This window comes from Anabrus simplex, chromosome 2 (genome assembly GCF_040414725.1).
Source record: "Anabrus simplex isolate iqAnaSimp1 chromosome 2, ASM4041472v1, whole genome shotgun sequence".
In the NCBI taxonomy this organism is placed as follows: domain Eukaryota; kingdom Metazoa; phylum Arthropoda; class Insecta; order Orthoptera; family Tettigoniidae; genus Anabrus; species Anabrus simplex.
This window is the reverse complement of record NC_090266.1, coordinates 412,570,791-412,592,701: the sequence shown is the minus strand read 5'-3', so window position 1 is coordinate 412,592,701 and position 21,911 is coordinate 412,570,791. Positions and strand designations below refer to the sequence as shown.

The 21,911-nt window shown below is 38.1% G+C and overlaps 1 protein-coding gene across 2 annotated transcripts in view; it reads left to right on the top strand.

Annotated features, from left to right (window-relative positions):
* Positions 1–21,911, top strand: part of LOC136862869 (solute carrier family 25 member 45) — a 196,051-nt gene that overhangs the window by 93,708 nt on the left and 80,432 nt on the right. For both annotated transcript variants that reach the window (XM_067139137.2, XM_067139135.2), the window contains exon 4: positions 3,814–3,913. In XM_067139137.2, coding sequence (XP_066995238.2) covers positions 3,814–3,913 — 100 coding nt within the window. The remainder of the gene's footprint in view (positions 1–3,813; positions 3,914–21,911) is intronic.

Genomic DNA, 21,911 nt, shown 5'->3' with positions numbered 1-21,911 from the left:
TTAGCCCAAAGTGTGTCCACATTACACCCTTCACTTAACCAACAACTAAATTTCGATTTAAGGTAAGTCCCAAATTCATCAACTTTAGTTTTTCTGTATAATTTCTTGTCTTGTGTGACCCTCTTATTAAGCATATTTGGTACGAGTCCTACATCAATTCTTACAGCTTTATGGTCACCTATTCCTTCAATTACCTCAGTTTTGTCAACAATTTCCGATGGTTTAACCAAGAATACATCTAGTAAGTTATTGAGATGTTTCGATTCTTGTACTACTTGTGTAAATCCTCCCTCCCAAATTAATTTACTTGCCAGTTTCTGTTCATGGGCTTCACTTGTAGCTCCATTCCATTCAACTTCAGGCAAGTTTAGATCTCCCCCAATTATTACCATACCATTTTTGTTTTTATGAGTATAATCTATTATTTTCTCAAATATTTCCATGTCTCTTTCCTCTCTTCCAGGCCTATATGTTCCTATAATTTCCACCTCCTTCATATTATGACAAACTAATTTTATCCCTAATATTTCATCCCTTTCATCAGTAAACCATTCTTGTGAACAATAAGTTTCCTTTACCAGAATAAACACCCCCCCCTCCCTTTTTATCTCCACGGTCTCTACGATAGACTGTGTACCCTTCTGGAAATACTTCTCTATTACCCACCCCTTCTCTCAACCATGATTCCACTCCTATCACCACATCAGCCTCATAAGATTCCATCAGTGTACCGAATTTTAATTGTTTATTTACTACATTCTGACAGTTTACCAAGAGCAATCTCAGACCCCCTTCCTCCCTAAAATTTGTCTGTTGCAATTGGGTAACATTTGACTCATGAGTTGAGAACTTCCCTGGAACCCAGATCCTTGCACATAGATCTTGATTTAAAGATCCGGGTTTTCTGGCAAATTTCCCTGTACCGTATGTGCCAGTTTAGTGGTATGGGTTTTCTTAAGTTAGTTTGCACATCTCTTTTGATAATTGTAGCAATTTGTCTACAGAGAGTTGCTTTTCCGGTACCATTCAGATGTAACCCACGTCTAGTGAACATTTGAAAGCCAAGACCTAATGTATCTACTACATAGACATTTCTAAAACTCTTACATAATCTCAAGGTTTTTATATTTACATCATGTACAGCTTTGTTCACACACGAGTCCTCTAAAAGGTCGTACCTGCGTGGCACATTAACTACAATTACTTTTGAGTCAGGTAGTTTGGAAATCTTACCTCTGAGTGTCTTAATTAGTTCCTTACATTAATTTGCAGCAATCCCATATGTACCACTCACAATCACCACATAATTGTTCTTCTCTAACACAGGATCACAACTTGAAAGCACGTCTTCAGTTTTGGCACCTGGTTTTATTAGTCCTAAAACCTCAGTTTCTGGATTCTGCAGCTCATCCTTGATGCCTTCTGTCATACCCCGCCCTTGACTGTCCGCGTAGAGATGAATTTTGGGCGATCTTGACTTTTGGTTGGTTTTCTTCTTCTGTAGGTTCCCTCCACTGGATTTAAAATTATTCGGAAAACTTTATGTGTCTTCTTCTGGAACTTGTTGCAATGACTGAAATCTATTTTGGCACTGCAAAGAGTTTTTCCCGGTTTTAAGTTGGGCATAGTTTCTCCCATATGTTTAACATTAGGCCTAAAATGGCTACGCGTCTCTTCCGTCCACGGCGATCTTTCTTCTCCACTGTCTTCTTTATCTTCCATTTTCTTAATTCTGTCCTTTAAGCTTTCATTTTCAAGTTTTAGAGCACATACGTCTTCTTGTAGCACTCCTAAAATCTTAAGTATAGTTTCGTAACTCTTGTTGTTCTGCCTCTCTATCAGTTTGTTTACACTCGGGACACAGCCACACAGTTTCTTCAATATCAGTCCTATTTACAGTATTTGCACAACGAAAATTGTACCATTCGTCACACATAGGACACAGAATCACATTTTTAACTGCTTTTCTGAATTTGCCACATTTTTCACTGCATCTTACACCATTATCCACTACGGATATCACAGACTCACACACAGTAATCGCCATCTTGGAAAGAAAAGAAGTGAGTGAGGAAGTAGTAACACCTTTCAGTCGTATGATCCACTAAGTAATGTGAGTAGGGGAGTTGTGGGAGTTCTAAATCCGCTGAGTCAGCACCCAAGGTCATTGACCCCGCGACGTCATGACCACGTGTTCTTGTTTGTAAACAAGCCCACGTGCTTTTTTGACAGCTGTTATCCGCCATCTTTAAATAACAACGCATCGCTAACCTTAGGGCTGCCATCTTTACGGCACTAAACCTCACGGGAGGGAAATTTGAATCTTAGCGCAAAATTTGAATTTGTAAATAAAGCCACGTGCTTTTTTGATAGCCACGTGTTTCTTGACAGTTCTCAAGCGGCCATCTTCTATCGCTAACCTTAGTGCTGCTATCTTTACGGCACTAAACCTCATGGGTGGGAAATTTGAATCTTAGCGCGAAATTTGGATTTGTAAACAAAGCCACGTGCTTTTTGACAGCTGTCATCGTCCATCTTTAAACAACAACGCATCGCTAACCTCAGTGCCACCATCTTGACGGGGCTAAACCTCACTGTTGCTACCTTATGCACGTAGTGGCGGGCAATTTGAAATTCCACGTGCTTTGTTGACAGCTGTCAACGGCCATCTTTAAACCAAGGCACGTGGTCAAATATTGGATAAATCGTTCCAAAGTATTAATGGGTGTATAATTTCAATGCAATAAATTAATCCTTTGAGTTACTGTAATTTAATGCCCAATATTTTGTTTCAGAAACTGCAGTTAATATGGCCAACATTTCAAAGGCTATGATGACAGGATACTTGGTCTGCATAGCAGATGAATTAACAATTTGTGCTGGTAGTTTAGAAGAAAGCAATGAGTCTTGCAACTCAAACTTCAGCACTGTGTTCGACAAGAAATCCAGAACCGGGGAGGATTAAGATATCAAAAGTAATCTTGTGTATCGCTTCTGACAATTGTCTCTGATTTTGTTATTGCAGCTGTGCTTTACCTTCCTCTAAAAGAATTAGCAAAGAAGTGTTCCAACTTCCTGAAAAACAAATTCACAAAAGAAATAACATAAATAAAGTTTCTAATGCCACTTTTAAGTAACATTGTCAAAAATAATTTACAGAAGTGCGAGTGATTTATAAAAATCTATAGCAAATCTCTCAACAGGGAGGTTTTAAAACTTTCGTGAAACCTTAACGGTAAAACAAAGAGAGCGTTGCAGTTTCTGCCTTTGAAAGAAATGCAGCCTTAATTTGGTATCTATTTATTTACGTACTATCAAATACCTTGGCCTGCTGAAGCTGCATGTTCAATTTGAGAAGGTAGGTAGTGTAGCAATAAATATTTGTAAATATCAGTGTGAGGTATGAGGGGATTTAAGATAAACATATTTCATTTGTACGAACCGTGTGTATTTACATGTTGCCGCCCACCGTCAGCTGCTTATCTGCCGGCCGTTTGATAGTATTTCGTAAGATAGAGATCAAGGAGAGAGGGTGTTGCTAAATATCCTGCAACGACGATCGCGCACAAACTTAGCCGATGATGAATCCCGAGTGTCAGTCACTACAATAAAGTGTTGACTAACAGCTGTCCTCCATGACAGTCTGTCGTGCTATTCTTCCTTAGTATATTCGGTCCTCTTGCAGCCAGTTCTCAGAATATTACATTTCCTGATTCTTGCTACAAATTGTATTCCTCGTGCATTACTGAAGAGGATTTGCTGAAATAGCCAATCTCTGTGATTTTTCAGATGATGTACGCTGTATGTTTGCAGGTGTGCCACACGTTCATGAAGTTATGAATGCAGTGAGAAGAATTAGAGGAGATTCTGGTTGGAAAGGGTTTTATCAAGGATTTCACTGCATGCTTTGGAGGTAAGAGTTCTCGTGATTTTCATAATGTTACTTCCTATTGATTGCAGCTCTAATATAGTCATAAGAGTAGTTCGTAACTTTTGGATCGAGCGAGTTGGCCGTGTGGTTTGGGTCGCGCAGCTGTGAGCTTGTATTTGGAAATAGTGGGTTCGAATCCCACCGTCGGCAGCCTTGAAGGTGCTCTTCCGTGATTTCCCATTTTCACATCAGGCAAATGCTGGGGCGGTACCTAAAATTAAGGCCGCGACTGCTACCTTCCCAGTCCTAGCCCTTTCCCATCATTCCGTCGCCGAAAACTTTCGATGTGTTATTCGACGTTAAACAAGTAGCAAAAATGTAACTCTTGGATGGTTCCGAACTTCTGCCAGATTGTCGTATACTGCATACGAGCCTCGAATCGGAAATGACTCATTTCCGTTTAGGTCGTGCGGTGTTATCTGATACAGAATGTGACAGGGAGTAGCAACAAACGGAAAATGGCCACCAGTGCGTAATCCTTCGTCTCACAAAGGACGGCTGTTCCACTGGATCTTAGGAGATTCGATACATTCTATTGAAAGCAGGGTGGTGTGCATCTTTCAAAATGAAATTTGGTACAGGCATCCTCAGCGATTGTAGGTTAAGGTTAATAGACACAACTTTTTAAATGGGATTGTTACTTCTCCTTCTGGTCCGGTTGTCCCGATAAAACTCTAACAGGACACTTATTGTCCCTTCTCATAGACCTTAATCCCGTTTGGTTTGTTTTTCTTTCATTTTGAAATGAATAGAATTACTTCTTCGTTGTATGTTCGGACATGATATTTTATATTGTGAAGTCAAAAACATCCATATACGACTACTATCCAAATTTGTGAAAGCACTCTCTTTGCAGTAAGTCAAAAATGCGAAATGATTGGTAGTACTGCAACGTCAATCGTGTATTTCGATGCCAGTCTGTGAATAGTACGAGTAATAATAATAGTGAACTTATTAAATGTATATAGGTTGTGAGTGGTGATATGTTATCCTGGTTTTTTGATCAATCCAAAAAGGAAGTTTAGTTTCACCAAATACACTACAGACAATACTGGACACTTCCATATTCTTCTGTAAAAAGTTAAAGAGACATGTTGATAGTGACGAACTTGGCGGCAAGACCTTTTAATACGGGCAGCCGATTTGAAACTACGAACGTTGCATGATAATATTGATAGAAATAAGGGAACTCACAAACGATTTTTGTTTTATGTATCCTTGTTTTCTTGATAGAAATAATGAAAATAACGATTCTTGTTTGATGTATTCTTGTCTTGTCATTTTCTTCATCAAATTACAATATATTAACACACTATGCGTCGTCAATGAGGACATCTCTGACTGATTCATCATCACCGAGCCGATAGTCCAATGCGCTTATTTACTTATGCATGATATTCTTTGTTTTAAAGTTTCTACCCCGATTCCCGTTCTGTTTTCATTTCCTTCATTCAAATAACGTGTCATTGAAACATTTAATTCTTTGTCAAGAAGCACATCACTAAAATTTTCACATACGTGAGAGAATAGCACATAAGACGAAACTCTAAATGACTTCTAAAAGAATGAATTCATTACTTGTAAGAATAATACATTACAACTTAAAGAAGTCTTTAATCTTAACGTCTATAATAAGAAAAATAGTAAATACGTAAATACACTTTTCTCTTCAAAAATGATTAATTTTCTTTTACATTTTACGGGCAGATTCATTGTGAAAAAGGAACGTAGCATTTTCGTACTGCTTCAGAGCAACATGCAAAGTATTCAATTTACCACTCTTTCCGGCTCCTTGGCTGAATGTTCACGTAGTGTCCTTCGTATCACATGGCCCCGGGTTCGATTCCAGGCCGGGTCGAGGATTCTAACCATAAATGGTTATTTTCACTGGCTCGAGGACTGGGTGTTCGTGCTGTCCCCAATATTACTGCAACTCACACACAACACTATCCTCCACTACAAAATCACGGAGCTCCCATGCACGGCAGATACCGCCCACAATCGTTGGTGGGTTTGCCTTAAAAGGACTTCACAAGGCGAGCCGAAAATGTCCCCGAACACTCCCGGCACTAAAAGCCATACGGTAAATAAATAAATAAATAAATAAATAAATAAATAAATAAATAAATAAATAAATAAATAAATAAATAAATAAATAAATAAATAAATAAATAAATAAATAAATAAATAATTCCACCAAAGTCAACCATTTTATTTATACATTCCTTATGAGACAAATCTGCACATACTCAACTGCGTATACTGTATATGAATCTGCACATTGCTGAGCATTAAAAGTGTTAAATCTAATGTGATGTGTACACTGATATTTTATAATAATTTGTCTCGTGGAAAGGGGGGCAAATGATTTTCGATAGCTTCACAAGTTCAAAGTTACTGCAGAGGAAAACAGCACAAGCCTTACAAGGCATGCTTCTGTGGGTGTCTGTTTGTAATTTCAAAAGCTGAATTTACATTTTCACGAAAAGTTTCTTCTTAATGCAAATCCTAGAATAAAATTTCACACAATGCCAGCTGATCGGTATCACTACTACACTCAGTCTTCATTATACAAGGTCGGATCACTATGTGTGCTGTCAATTAAAGTATTGCGATTTTCACAACGTGGCACTTACGCTCTATAGCGTATTTAGTTTCACGCGGATTTTTAGAAGAAGAATATACCTTCATGAGAGAAGACACAACAACAAACAAGTTGTTATGTACAGTGTATCGTTCGCTTTTTTTATTGAACACGGAGGCCGTTCTGCTATAAACCAATATTTGAACAAACAAAAACACAAAGTGGCAGCCGCTGCTTCCATTTCGAGTCAAGATATTAAATATTTGTTTACAAAAAAAACAGCAGTGGGTAAGTTAAATAATGAAAGTAAATGCCTTGCATGGCAAAAATGGTTTGTTTACGTTCCATGCAGCGAAACATGACCTCTCTTTGAGAGCGATGGACTGAACTTCTGCAACAGTGAGAAATTTGTTTCAGAAGCAGTTTATAAGTGGAAGAGGAAATTCCAGATCAATTTTAGTGAATTTCCTGGCACCTTATGCAATGTCAGAAATAGCAGCTGACGTAAAAGAACTCCTGCGGGACTAAATTCAGGCACCTCGGCTTCCCGGAAACTCGAAAAAATAGTTAGTTGGACGTAAATCCAATAACATTAAATAGTAGCTGAACAGAAAGAAGCTATATATATTTCAGTTTGGGTGGACACATCAAACCATACAGATCGGAAGTTAATGTCCGTCGTTATTAGGTACTTCATCCCGAGCGAAGGTATTCAGCTGAAATTTATTGAGTTTCAATAACAGAAGAACCAGCCGAACTGCTTGCAAGTCATTTCATAGATATTTTGCAACAGCATCAGCCGACTAAGAAAATTATTTCATTATCTGTAGATAACTGTAACACCAGTTTCGGTTGACACAAACCAGGTGGTACAACAATGTATTTTCAAGACCGAGAAAAGAGTTAAAATGAACATTCTTGGTGTTCGGTGTGCTGTTCATGTTGTTCATAATGGCGTTTATAAAAGTGTTAATATTTTGCGTAATGATATTGAAACAGTTACAAATAAAATATTTCACTATTTCAGTATTAACACCATAAGAGTAGGGAACTGAAACATTCTGCGAATTTGTAGGAATTGAATACAAGCATGTTCTACGTAGTGGTGAAACAAGATGGCTGTCGTTAGTACCAGCTGATAGTAGAGTTATTGACGTGTATGATACACTTAGAAGTTACTTCTGTCACAGGACAAAGGTACAAAAGTTCAACACTGTTAAAATCAATTTTCAAAGATCAACAATGACTCCTTTGACTCCATTTCATTGAAAGCAGGTGAAATATTCTCAGCAACGATAATGGATATAAAAAATAAAAATTTGCACCTGAACTGGTAGAAGAATTGTAATGGTTCAGACAGCAAATTATAAGTAGGAAAGCTGATAATTTTCGAACATTATAAATGTTGTGGATTATTTCAGAATTGAAATATGAGGGCACTGTTGATGAGAAAAGCTTCTTTAACCACTAGAGATTCATTTTATGATACTTTCCTTGAATATTTAAGTAAATGAACTCACCATTTCCAAACACTGAAAGCATTTCATTGGATTAAGATGCAAACTTCACCGCATGGGCTTAAGTTAAAAACAGCCTAAAACCTATCAGTGATGATGATATAATTGATGAAAATGATTTATTTGATTAAGTTAATCAAGTAAGTACTATAGCGAACTCCGAGATAGAAGAATATAAAGTCACAAATGCTGAAGTGGACAAAATGTGGTGCTCCAAGAAAAAGAAATCCACTACAAAATTAGTCAATTGTTGAACTGGTTATGGCAATCCCAGGAACAAATGCAGCTGTGGAGCGAATTTTCAGTCTCATGACTTAATTGTGGTCAGATGAAAAGTACTGTTTAAATACGAATACTATGAAAACAATTACTTTGATCATGACACACTTTGATACTTCGTGTACTGATTTGTGAGAGAATACCAAAAGAAGAAATACTTTTGAAGGACATAATGACTTCACGTAACTACTGTACTTGAATTCATGCTTGCTATACTGTCACCACTGCCCCCTCGTCCACCCCATTTCCCTGAATGTACCTCCCTATAACTCTTCTAATAGAAAAACACACCAATCAGCCTTAAACAGTTAAAAAAAAGACTGGAATGGAAAATTTTCTCACAAACACGTGAACATCTAAATATAAAATAAATGTATACGAAAAACATGACTGACTTCTTCAACGACTCAAGATGATGACCACAACGAACAAGTTTAAAAGTGACACACTTCGATGAACCTCTGTAAACATACAAAAATCATACCATCGACACGCAGTATTCTGCTCTAGATAATATCTTCTCCGATACTACACCTTATCATCCCACACAATGATTGTAGGAAAAAGCCTAAGACTTGAATAATATCGATTATTTTCAAATGTGTTGTGTGTGTGTGTGTAGAATTTTTGGATTGAGTGTTTTGGTTTAGTTTTTGTTCGCAAGATGACTTCCATGTGTGTGTTAAAATAAATGTGTTCGATTATTGAGGAACTGTACCCGTGTTTTATCGTTTTTGAAGTTCATTCCTAACATTTGGCGACCAAGACAGGACATTAGACAGTTATATAATCATAGAAGCTGTTTCATAAGTAGCATCTCAAGCATGACTGAATATAGCAGTGACAAAGAAGTCAAGAGCGGTGTTACGGCGATCAATAACCAAGATCTATAATGAGCTCGAGCATTACTACAGATGCCGGAGAAAGATACGGAAAATATTAGTGCACGTATGGATCTATTAGAAACGAAATATCAAGAATTAACAGGTATGGATACTCTTATCTTCACTAATATGAATGAGAACGTGGATGTTAGGGACGACGAGTTAGACAAGTATAAGTTCAAATTTTATAAGGTTAAGACTGTTGTTACGAAATTATTAAATGAAGATCGGAACTCAGAAGCAACTGCAGTGTTAGTTAATTCTAACTCGTCACTCCAAGTTAAGCGTTCATACAAACTGCCTTTATTGGAATTGAAGACGTTCGGAGGTGAATTAAAAGATTGGCTTCCTTCCTGGTCGCAATTTAAGAAAATTGACGAGGACTCTCTTTTAGACCCTAGTGGTAAATTTCAGTACCTCATACAGGCCAAATGTCTGGATCCAGAGCAAGAGATTTAGTTGAGAGCTTTCCTGCTACCGGAGAAAATTATTGTAAAGCAATATCAAGTCTCAAAGCACGCTATGGGAAGGATGATTTGCTTGTAGAGGTGTACATTAGGGAGTTGTTATGTTTAATCTTACAGAATGCGGTGAACTCTAATAAGGTGTGTTTATCACCCTTCTATGATAAGCTCCAGAGCTACATAGGAGCCTTAGGGCCGAATTCATAGTCAGCACTTATGTATAAGCGGAACCCTTACGTAATAAGGGATCACTTATAATAAGTATTCACTTATGTGAGTTTACATTTCATAGACAACACTTAAAGAGCACACTCATTGATACAGTAAATATCACTGGAGATGTGGCAATGCTGCATATTATGCCCATGCTTCCTGGATCGTGTAGTTCTGGCTACCGAATTGTGGGATGATCTATTGCGCTTTGTTTATCGAAGGATATCGCACGAGCGCGCGCGACATTTTTGAGGTTAAAAGATTGTCTATATTGTATTTGGTTATCAGAATGGATAACAAAACAGCGAGCAGAGACGGCACCAGCAAGAACATTCACATAATATAGAATAAGCAGACCGACGCAGTTTCCCATCCGAATATGTATGATGTGGGAAAAACTTGTTGTGGACAATGCAAACTACGAAAATGCCCAATCTAATTTTCTTCTAAATATAATATGTTTATAGTTATCCAGGTACTCGAACATATACAAATATTCATCCAAATGTAGAATATCTAGCCTTACAACGCTTTTAATGATTTGACAAATATATCCGTAACCGTTATGTTGTAATAGGCATAATTACTTCTCCAAAAAAACGTAAATAGTATGTTTTCATGTGCGATGCCATAATTTCAGAAACTTCTGACACAATCCGGCAAATGATTGGTTGATAACCTGATATAATTAGCACAAATCAACCTTAAAATAAATGGTGGTAGTGCAACACGTTCATTTTTCTTATAACATATTTACTATTCCATAGGCCTACAGTCTTGATAACTTATCAACTGTTAACACGTTTCCAATTAATTAAGCGAAATACCGGTAATGATGATGGTTATGATAATAATAATAATAATAATAATAATAATAATAATAATAATAATAATAATAATAATCTGAAATTAAGAGGTGGCATAAAATATCAAAACAATATCATCATTAATGGTGAGGTAGTGAGTCCTCTCAACCAAAGGAACAAGAATATTCATAACGCTCACTTTACTAAAACGAAACCTTCCTTAAATTGTTGGTCACATTACATTTCGACAGCATTTTCCATCTCTACTGTGTGCACGGAAAGCATTCTGTGAATGAAATGCAACATATTCAAGCAAAATCATTATCCTCCATCTTGCTGCAACATAAGTGAGTCACTTAAGTGTGTGTTGGAGGTCCACTTATAGCAATAAGTAGGACACTTAAGTAGGTAGTATGAAATGAAACCTGGCTTATAAGGGGCACTTATGTATAAGTGTTGTCTATGAATTCGGCCCTTAGAAACCTTAGGTGTCACAACGGACAAGTGTAATTCCATGCTTTTTCCACTAGTAGAGTCATGTTTGCTCGAGGATATTCCAAGAACTTGGGAGATAACTTCTTCAGTCTCACTCATTGGCCGGTCTTCCTTAAGCTGTTCAGCTGCTGAACCAAGGGACGCTGGTGTTAGTGACCAGGGTGTGAATTCCAAGAATCTTTTAGACAGCTTGATGCAGTTTCTTCATTATCGGCCACTGATAATCTGGCCTCCCCGCAGCAGCTATTCTGCTGTCATACGTACTCAGGAACCAGATCATTTGCCCGCTAAAATGTTGAAACTTTCCTGTATTATTCCGAGCATAGATATCTACACAGACGGTGCCCAGAATACCACTGGAGTTGGAGCTGCATTCTGTATGCCATCTATAAATATTAAGAAGTGCTTTTAAGACAATATTTTGGAGTGGTGCAACTATGGTCTTAGCATGGATTCAAAGAAAAGATCAATGGGATGTGTTCATATCAAACCGAGTTAAAGAAATCAGGGAACTGACTGAAGGACAGGAATGGAGGCACGTTCCAGGCACCATGAATCCTGCAGACCTGCTGTCCGTGGCGCTGCTGCTAAGAAGTTGTTTGAATGAAGGTGGTGGGATGGACCTAACTGACTACGAGAACAACCAAGTACATGGCCCAAGGTAGAATTACAGTTTGATGAAGAAGTGATTACCCGCGGCAAGAAGAAAAGTGTTGTTTCCTTCATGCTCTCAGCTGCAGTTGAATCTGATTGGCTTTTTATACGCCTTTCTACTTTTAGGCAAAACATACATTTAATTGGTTGGTTATATCACTTTGTGAAGAATTGTGAACGAAAGAACAGGACAGATTCCATGGTAATTTGACAACAGAAGAATTAGTGGTGGCCAAGCTTAAAGTTATAAAGATGGTCCAGAAACAGGCTTTCTTTGGAGTGAATGATCCGAAGTTGTCAAATTTGTTCCCATTCATTGATAGTAATTGAATTCTACGCCTAATGACAAAAGACTCGCATAGGAAGGATCTAAACGATTTTTGTCAACCAGCTGTTCTGCCTAGTTCCAAGCATCCTGTTGTATTTCGCCTGATTATGGATTTACATAAAGAATCGTGTCATGCAGGTCCACAGATGATGATGGCACATCAGTCACTACGGATCCGCATTTAGGGCAATCGCCCAGGTGGCATTTTCCCTGTCTGTTGCTTTCCTGGACTTTTCTTAAATGATTGCAAATACATTTTAGACTATACTCGACAGAATCATATTATTTATTTATTGAACATCTCCCATGGTAAGTTATACCAATCCCTAACACCCCTACCTATAAACGAATATTTGACCCAATTTCTCATCTTCAATTCCAGCTTTATCTTCATATCGTGATCTTTTCTACTTTTAAAGACATCGCACAAACATATTCGTTTACTGATGTCATTCCATGCCATCTCCCCTCTGACAGCTCGGAACATACCACTTAGTCGAGCAGCTCGTCTCCTTTCTCCCAAGTCTTACCAGCCCAACCTTTGTAACATTTTTGTAACGTTACACTTTTTTCGGAAATCACTCACAACAAATCGAGCTGCTTTTCTTTGGATGTTTTCCACTTCTTGAATCAAGTAATCCTGTGGGGGTCCCATAAACTGGAGCCATACTGTAGTTGAGTTCTTACCAGAGACTTATATTCCCTCTTCTTTACATCCTTACTACAACCCCTAAATACCCTCATAACCATATGCAGAGACATGTACCCTTTATTAACAATAATATTTATGTGATCACCCGAATTAAGATCTTTCTTTATGTTAATACCTAGATACTTACAATGATCCCCAAAAGGAATTTTCACACCATCAACGCAGTAATTAAAACTGAGAGGACTTTTCCTCTTTGTGAAATACACATCCTGACTTTTAACCCCGCTTATCATCGTACCATGCCTACAGTCCATCTCACAACATTATCGAGGTCATCTTGCAGTTGCTCACAATCTTGTAACTTATTTATTACTCTGTACACAATAACATCATCTGCAAACAGCCTTATCTCTGATTCCACTTCTTTACACATATCATTGATATATATAAGAAAACACAAAGGTCCAATAATACCGCCTTGAGGAACTCCCCTCTTAATTATTACAGGGACAGATAAAGCTTCGCCTACTCTAATGCTCTGAGTTCTATTTTCTAGAAATATAGCCGCCTATACAGTCACTCTTTTTTCTAGTCCAATAGCACTAATTTTTGCCAGTAGTCTCCCATGTAAGATGTTTCTGACTCCTTTACTAGCTTTACAAACATATAAAACTGCATTTAAATTGAAAAATATGAAATATCTGCATTTAACATGAAAATTATGAAAATTAACATTCATTAAATAAAATACACAATAGTCGAACCCTGGACTCACACTTACTTCTTACCTGCTTACTTACACATACGTTATTTGAAGGGCGCCAGCTACCACTCAGTGCAGCAATAATAAAATAAGAATCTTGACTATCTCTAGGGTGTGGTGTAATAAGCTTACTTTTGACAACATACCATATAAGTTCTGGGAAAAGGAGATTGGCGTTCGGTTTCCCCATTAATTTTGAGGTTAAGATATTTTACTGTCATTGAAATAAAACTATGAATTCGTTTGATAGAACAAAATATATTCTTTAAATAATATATAAAAATTGTGAGTCTTGTTGCGATAAAACAGATGAGAATATGAAATTATGACATTGCAACTGAAAGAAACTAGGCATGAATTTGAATTCTTCTTGACCGGACATTTAACAATTTATACAAAATATATCCCTCACTGTTTCACTTGACTGTAGCTTCAACACTTTGAGTGTACTTACGACGTATTCCTTAAATCTGGTGTTTACTGTAGAGGTGTCACGCCTAATTTGGTGATGTATCACTATGACTGCTTTTTCTCCATATCATATGACTTCTTTGTAAGTCTGGATGGTATTACTTCACTGCAAGTGGTATCCTTCGATGACTCCATGGTAAGCCTTTGCGTCCGTATCTTCAAGTAGGTGAGCGACCAACTTTGGCCTCACTGTCTCAATGTCTAAAGACTAACGCCTCACTGAGTCTTCTCCATCTCGTTCACAAAATGGCCAACTGTGGCCTCTCCTTCCAGTGTAATAATGACTGTCCACTTATCCATTTGACTTCTTCACTGTTCAGCTTCCGTTTAACTAATGACTGACGCTACAATATGCAGCCACCTTTTATAGACGTTGAATGGCACATCTACGTAATCTCCAGAAATAATTATGATGTACTCCTACCGCGCGGCAAATATTACATACAGTTGTGAAACCGCCGCCGGCTCGCTGGGTTTCGCAAAGAAAGTGAGCTCAGTGCTAACTAAATACGATGACGTAGCGATGACTTGGCAGAAATGTCAGCAGTATTGCACAATATAACAACGACACATCCACATCTGATACATCGAAACTCTCACTGTACAGGTATTTAATGTTAGTCTACATATACGTATATATGCGTACACTCAATTACAAATACGCAAGCGACAATCATTGCATAATGGATTTGAATAATAATTATAATAAAATAATAGTAATCTCACAGATAAAATAATAATACGGACATAATAATAATAATAATAATAATAATAATAATAATAATAATAATAATAATAATAATAATAATAATAAAATACAGATATTACCTTGTAACGGGATTTGAACCGTTACACCCATCATCTACCCTATCAAATGCCTAAGAAAGGTCAATCGCAATATAGTCCATTTGAAATCCTGAATCCAGGATATCAATCAATCAAAATCTCTTTATTTGCAAATGAGGTGTCTACCTCGGTGGCAAATGGTACACTAAAAGACATTACTGTCAAGCACTAAATTTTAGATTAAAAAGAGGAAAAATTCCTAGAATACAATATTATGCAATTTACACTATTAATTTTTCTATTAAACACAGAGCTCATCCTTAATAAATTTATATTGTTTACAAAATTCTACTTACAATATCTCCTGTGCTAAAAAATATAGTCAACTCAAATACAGTATGTGGAATTATTTCAAATAATACTCTACAACTGGTATAAGGTTAACATTTACATTGCAGTTATTTATTTTTTACCCAGTTTGGAACCTAAGTAGTATAACGACCTGCTGCATCTTAAACAGAGCCCCTTTTGCCATCACTTTTCAGAGTTCCTGAGGGGCCTTCACAGCTACCGTAGCGGTCCCGGGGCCCTCGAAGTCCCCAGTGTACTTCACCCCTACAAGCAGTCCCCTACTTTGGCTGTCAAAACTCCTTAGATCAGGGGATGGAATTAATTTATTCACATATATTTTTTATTTACAATAACCTAAACTGGTCGAATGCCGTCTAACATTTCATTTATTTTCTCTGTTGCTGTTTATTCTCTTCTTGAGTATCTGTACAGATTTTGGAAAAGGATCAAACACTAATCCTGGTAAACTGTTCCACTCATTCACGCCCTTCCCAATGAATGAAAATTTACCCCAATTGCTTCTGCGAAAATTCCTTCTAATTTTATACTTGTGGTCAGTCCTGACGATATAATTATTTTCCAACTGAAGCCTCTCACGGATATCTCCCCATGCTTCTTCTCCTGTATAGGCACTATATAACCCTATTAGTCTAGTTTTCTCCCTTCTCTTACTTAAAGTTTCCCATCCAAGTTCCTCTACCATTTCTGATACACTACTCTTTCTCCTGAAATTCCCTGTAACAAACCTTGCTGTTTTCCTCTGCATACTATCTATTCTTTTTATGAGGTATTCTTGGTGAGGATCCCAAACACTGTTTGCATATTCCAATAATGGAAGAACAATACTTAAGTAACTTTTCTCTTTTAACTCTTTGTTGCATCCTTTAAGTAGCCTCATTATGACATGTAACGATCTGTAATCTTTCCCGACAGTGTCATCCACATGACCCTTCCAGTGCAAATTACTTTCAAATCTCACACCTAATTATTTGCACTTGCCATCTTTTGGGACAACTACCTCATCCAGTGTATATTCAATTTCAGTTTTAAAACTCCTGTTTGTAAATGTTGTGACAGTTGATTTGCCTCCATTAACCTGCATATTATTTTCTTCAACACATTGTTGGATACTCTTAAGATACCTTTGTAATTCTACACAATCCTCAATGTTATTTATTTTCCTATAAACAATTATGTCATTTGCATACAATCTGATTTTTGCGTTATGTTATTCCCTAAATCATTTGCGTATAGTAAGAAAAGTAACGGACCGATTATACTACCCTGTGCAATTCCCTTCCAAACTTTCTCTTCCTGCGATACATTATTTCCTGCTTTGACTTTATGATCCGTTGATTTTAGAAATGTTTTTATCCAACGTGTAACCCTTGCGTCCAAACTTATTCCCTCCAATTTCCTTAATAATATTTCATGTTCCACTCTATCAAAGGCTTTGGAAAGATCTATGGCTATGCAATCTAACTGGCCTCCTGAATCCAACTGATCTACTATATCTTGCTGGAATCCTACAAGTTGAGCTTCAGTGGAATAACCTTTCCTAAACTCAAACTGCCTTCTATCAAACCAGTTATTAATTTCTCAAACATGTCTTATATAATCAGAAAGAATGCTTTTCGAAAGCTTACATGCAATGCATGTCAAACTGACTGGCCTGTAATTTTCAGCTTTATGCCTATCACTCTTTACTTTATATACAGGGGCTACTATAGCAACTCTCCATTCATTTGGTACAGCTCTTTCATGCAAACAATAATCAAATAAGTACTTCAGATATGGTACTATATCCCAACCCATTGTCTTTAGTATATCGCCCAAAACCTTATCAATTCCAGCTGTTTTTCTAGTTTTAGGTGAATTTTAACACTGCTTTAGTTTTAGTCACCTCCTCTGTCTGGGCATTATCCTTGTACCAACAATATTTACATACTGCTAACTGAATACTTCTGCCTTTTGAAGATCCTCGCAAACACACTCCCCTTGTTCATTAATAATTCCTGGAATATCCTTCTTGGAACCTGTTTCTGCCTTAAAGTAGCTATACATACTTATCTATTGTACACTAAAATTTGTACGGCCGCCAATTATGCTTGCCATCAGGTTATCCTTAGCTGACTTCTTTGCTAGATACAATTTCCTAGTAAGTTCCTTCAATTTCTCCTTACTTCCGTAGCCATTTCTATTTCTTTCCAACCTGCACCTCGTTCTCAGTCTCTTTACATCTCTGTTATAGTACAGTGGATCTTTACGATTACTTACCACCTTTAAATGTACAAACCTATTTTCACATTCCTCAACAATTGCTTTAAACCCATCCCAGAGTCTGACTCTCCTTAGATAAATTTTTCGATCTATCGTGGAAGACTAACTGTTCGATCAGTTCTGGATAAATGTCTTCAGTGTATGAAGCAAACAGTCAAGCATTTACAAGTAAACCCGGCACCTATTCCTGAACAGATGGTGCAAAGTGGTAAGATATTTGAAGTTGCTGGTGTCGATTTTTGCAGGTCCGCTATGCCTCAAAGTGGAGAAGGGCAGTAATGAAAAGGCATGGGTGTGTTTGTATACTTGTGGAGTGTATCAAGCAGTATATTTGAAGCTTATATCTTCCCTCTCAACTGACAGCTTCATTCAGAGTTTTAGGACACTCATTTGTAGAAGAGGTCGACCATCTCTTGTCTATAGTGACAATGGAACTAACTTTTCTGGCACTGGTAATGCATGTAAAAATTGGACAGGGATACTATTAACCTTTACAGCACTGCCGGAAGAATTAAATAGAATTTTAATCCTCCTACTGCATCTTGGTGGGGTGGTTGGTGGGAGCGTCTTATCGGAATAATGAAGAGACTACTGCGTCGTGTCCTAGGACGAACATCAGTTGACTATGAGGAGATGCAGACAATTTTTTGCGACTGTGAGGCCGCCATCAATGCTCGTCTCAAAATGTGTCTCAAAATCCTAGTGAGTTTATTCCTCTAACACCCAATATATTTCTACAGGAACTTGAAGAGGTAGGAGTTCCAGATTTTGATTTTGTTGAAATGACTGATCTAAATAAGAGACTTTGCTACCAGCAAAAGCTGCGAGAAGACCCTCAATGGATATTTCATTCTGAATACCTGGGACAGTTGATGTTGTTAGCCAGTAAACAGCAGCATAGACAAATTTCAGTTGATGAAATAGTGTTGGTGGGAAATGACAACACAAAACATGTTGAGTGTCCTTTGGCAAGTGTTGTTGAACTCCTAAAAGGAACTGATGGTAAAACCAGACTGGTCAGAGTGAAGACCTCGAGCGGCTAGCTTCTGAGACCAGTGCAGAGAATCTACCCCTTGGAACTGGTACTTGGCCAACAGAGTAAAAGTGCAGTCATCGGCATTTACAAGTTAACCCGGCACCTATTCCTGAACAGAGGGTGCAAAGTGCTAAGATATTTGAAGTTGCTGATGTCGATTTTTGCAGGTCCGCTATGCCTCAAAGTGGAGAAGGGCAGTAATGAAAAGGCTGAACTACCCCAAGAGGAAACCGTGCCCATCACCGAAGAGACTCCCAGTGAACTGGTGCAAATAGGATCTGGAAGGACGGTTCATAAACCTCTAAAACTGAACATTTTATTGTGCTGTGCAAGTTATCGTTGGACTGACCACCGTTAACTTAGGTGGAAGAAGATGTAGGAATAAGCCTAAGACTTTAATAATAACTATAGTTTTAAACTGTGTTGTGTGGGTGTAGAATTTCTTTTGACTGAGTGTATTGTTGTTGTTCACAAGATGTCTTCCATGTGTGTGTGTGTGTGTGTGATAAAATAAATGTGTTCGGTTTTTGAGGAATTGCGCCCGTGTTTCATCGTTTTTGAAGTACATTCCCAACACTGATTTTAACACTGTTTTAAATATACTGTTGACTTTGCAAATCACAAGTCTTCTCCTCAGAACTGATATAGTCTGTTACAGAAGACTGTAGACTTTTAAGAAGAACCCGTAAGATGAATTCTGTCAAAAGAGTCAAAACGTAAGTGAAGTTACAAGCAAATGTATAGCAGTTTAACAACACATTAAAGAGATCAGATAATTGGCGATATGTTCCGTAACAGAACATAAGAAATAATATTGTCATTCACTTGTAATTAACAATAGACAAGGAAGCAAAAAAAATCTTGGAGACTGTTCTATGAGAAAGTGGAATCACACACTGAAACAGCAAGGCTCCAGAAGGTTATGAAAGCAAGCCATACAAATCAGGTGGGGACACTAGAGAAAACAGATTGGTCGTTTACTCAGCCGGAGAAAGACACGCGGGAGATGCTAATGGCGTGTCACTTTCCTGATGCTGAGGAGATGACAGAAAAAGGAACGGTTGGAACAGAGACCGGAGCTCGAAGAGCAAACTGGAACTGTGCCAACAGAATAATAAAACACAACCATGTAAAATGGGCAATCGACACGTTTCACCCTATAAAGACTCCAGGGACAGATGAGATGCTTCCGATACTCATACAGGAAGGACAAGAGATAATCGTCAATACCCTGACGGACCTCTTCAGAGCTAGTATAACTTTAGGGTACGTGCCGAAATCATGGTCTGAAGATAAAGCAGTATTCATACCTAAGCCTGGAAGGGCAAACTATGCACAAGTCAAAGAATACAGACCATTATGTTTAACCTCCTTCATGCTGAAAGCAATTGAGAAAACTGTGGATAAATATATCAGAAAAAACGGTGCAACTGAACTCAACGTTACATGAAAATCAGTTTGCATGTAGACCCGGCACATCCAATGAAGTAGCACTTCACCAGTTGGTTTGTGAAACAGAGGAAAGCCTAGAATATAAAGAAATTGCACTGGTGGCATTTCTAGATATCGAAGGAGACTTCAGCAATACAACCTATGACTCTGTGATCAAAGCATTGGAAATGAGCAAGGTGAGTAAAACCGTCGGCAATTGGATTAAATCCATGTTAGACGGGAGGAAGATAAAAACAATCCTGTTTGAAGAAATGCTGACGGTTAGGGCCACCCGAGGTTGTGCTCAGGGAGGAGTTCTTTCGCCTCTGCTATGGAATCTCGTGGTGAACAAAATCATAGTTATGCTCGACGAACAGAGTTTCTATATTCAAGGATCCGCAGATGACCTAATGATTGTGGTGCGAGGTAAGATGATGACTGTTATCCAGTACCTCATGCAAAGATCACTCAACCTTGCAGAGAACTGGTGTCGGGAAGAACAGCTATCAGTCAACCCAAACAAGATAATCCTGGTCCCTTTAACAAGAAGGAGAAAATTAGAGGGAAAGAGGTCACTGAAGAACAGGCACTGCACGTAGGTGTAGTGTTAGATATACATCTAACCTTGAATCCACATATAGAAAGGAACATAACCCGTGCCAAGAACTTGCTGTACGCATGTAAAAGAGACGTTAGGAAAACATGGGGCCTAAGACCATCAGTTGTAATGTGGATATTCACAATGATCATTAGACCGTTGATGGACTATGCTGCAATCATCTGGTGGCAGAAAGTAAGTCAAGGAAAAGTTGGCAGTAGATTGGATGGCCTGCAGAGAATGGCATGCATTGCCATAACTGGGGCTATGAGAACAACGCCGACAGAAGCCTTGAATACTTTACTGGACCCCCCCGTCACTATGCAATTTCATAACACGACAGGCTAGAATGAGTTCATATAGATTGGCACAATCAGAGTGCTGGAATGCACAAAGACCCAATCTAGGACTCTGTAAAATTAACAGAGTAATAACAGAGGAAGTTCTACACATGCCTTATGATCATATGATACCAAAGTACAACTTTGAAAAACCGTTTGAGACCCAGATAATAAAAAAAGAAGACTGGGATATCAACAAATGGAATACTGGAAAGGAAGATATAAAGTGGTGGACTGATGGCTCTAAGACTGTGGATGGCACAGGAGGAGGAGTCAACGGGGAAAGACCTGAGAGATCAATCCAGATGAGTCTGGGCAGGCACACTACAGTCTTTCAAGCTGAAATGATAGCTATCACAACATGTCTTGAATAAAATCTGAAAATGAACTATAGGAATAAGAACATTTTCATTTTTACGGACAGCCAAGCGGCCATTAAGGCACTAGAGGCAGTCCGTATAATATCCATAACTGTCTGGTATTGCCACTCATTTCTTCTGAAGCACTCAAAGTACAACATAGTCAAAATAATATGGGTACCAGGGCATGCAGGTGTAGAAGGGATTGAAAAGGCAGATAAACTGGCCAAGAAAGAGGCAGAAACACATTTTGTACGCCCAGAACCTGTATGCGGGATTTCCTATGAACAAGCCCGACACTACATAGAAAAATGGGTACAAAAGAAACAAATGGAAAACTGGAAAATACTCCAGGATGCAGCCTTGCAAAGGAACTGATAAAAGGACCAAACAAGAAGGATACTAAAAACTGTTGAAACTCAGCGGAGAAAATATAATATGGACAGTAGGGCTGTTGACAGGACACTGCCATCTGAGAAAACACCTACATAGAATTGGAATAATAAGAGACAACGTATGTAGGAAATGCAATGAAGCAGAGGAATCAGCTGAACATACTTTTCGAATGTGAGGCGCTGGGTAGAATCGATTTCTCCACTCTAGGACTACCAGGTGAAGGGAGAGAAAAAAATCCAAGAAGACCCAATAAGAACAACCTGCAGCTTTGTGAAGGTGGGAATAAAGGGAA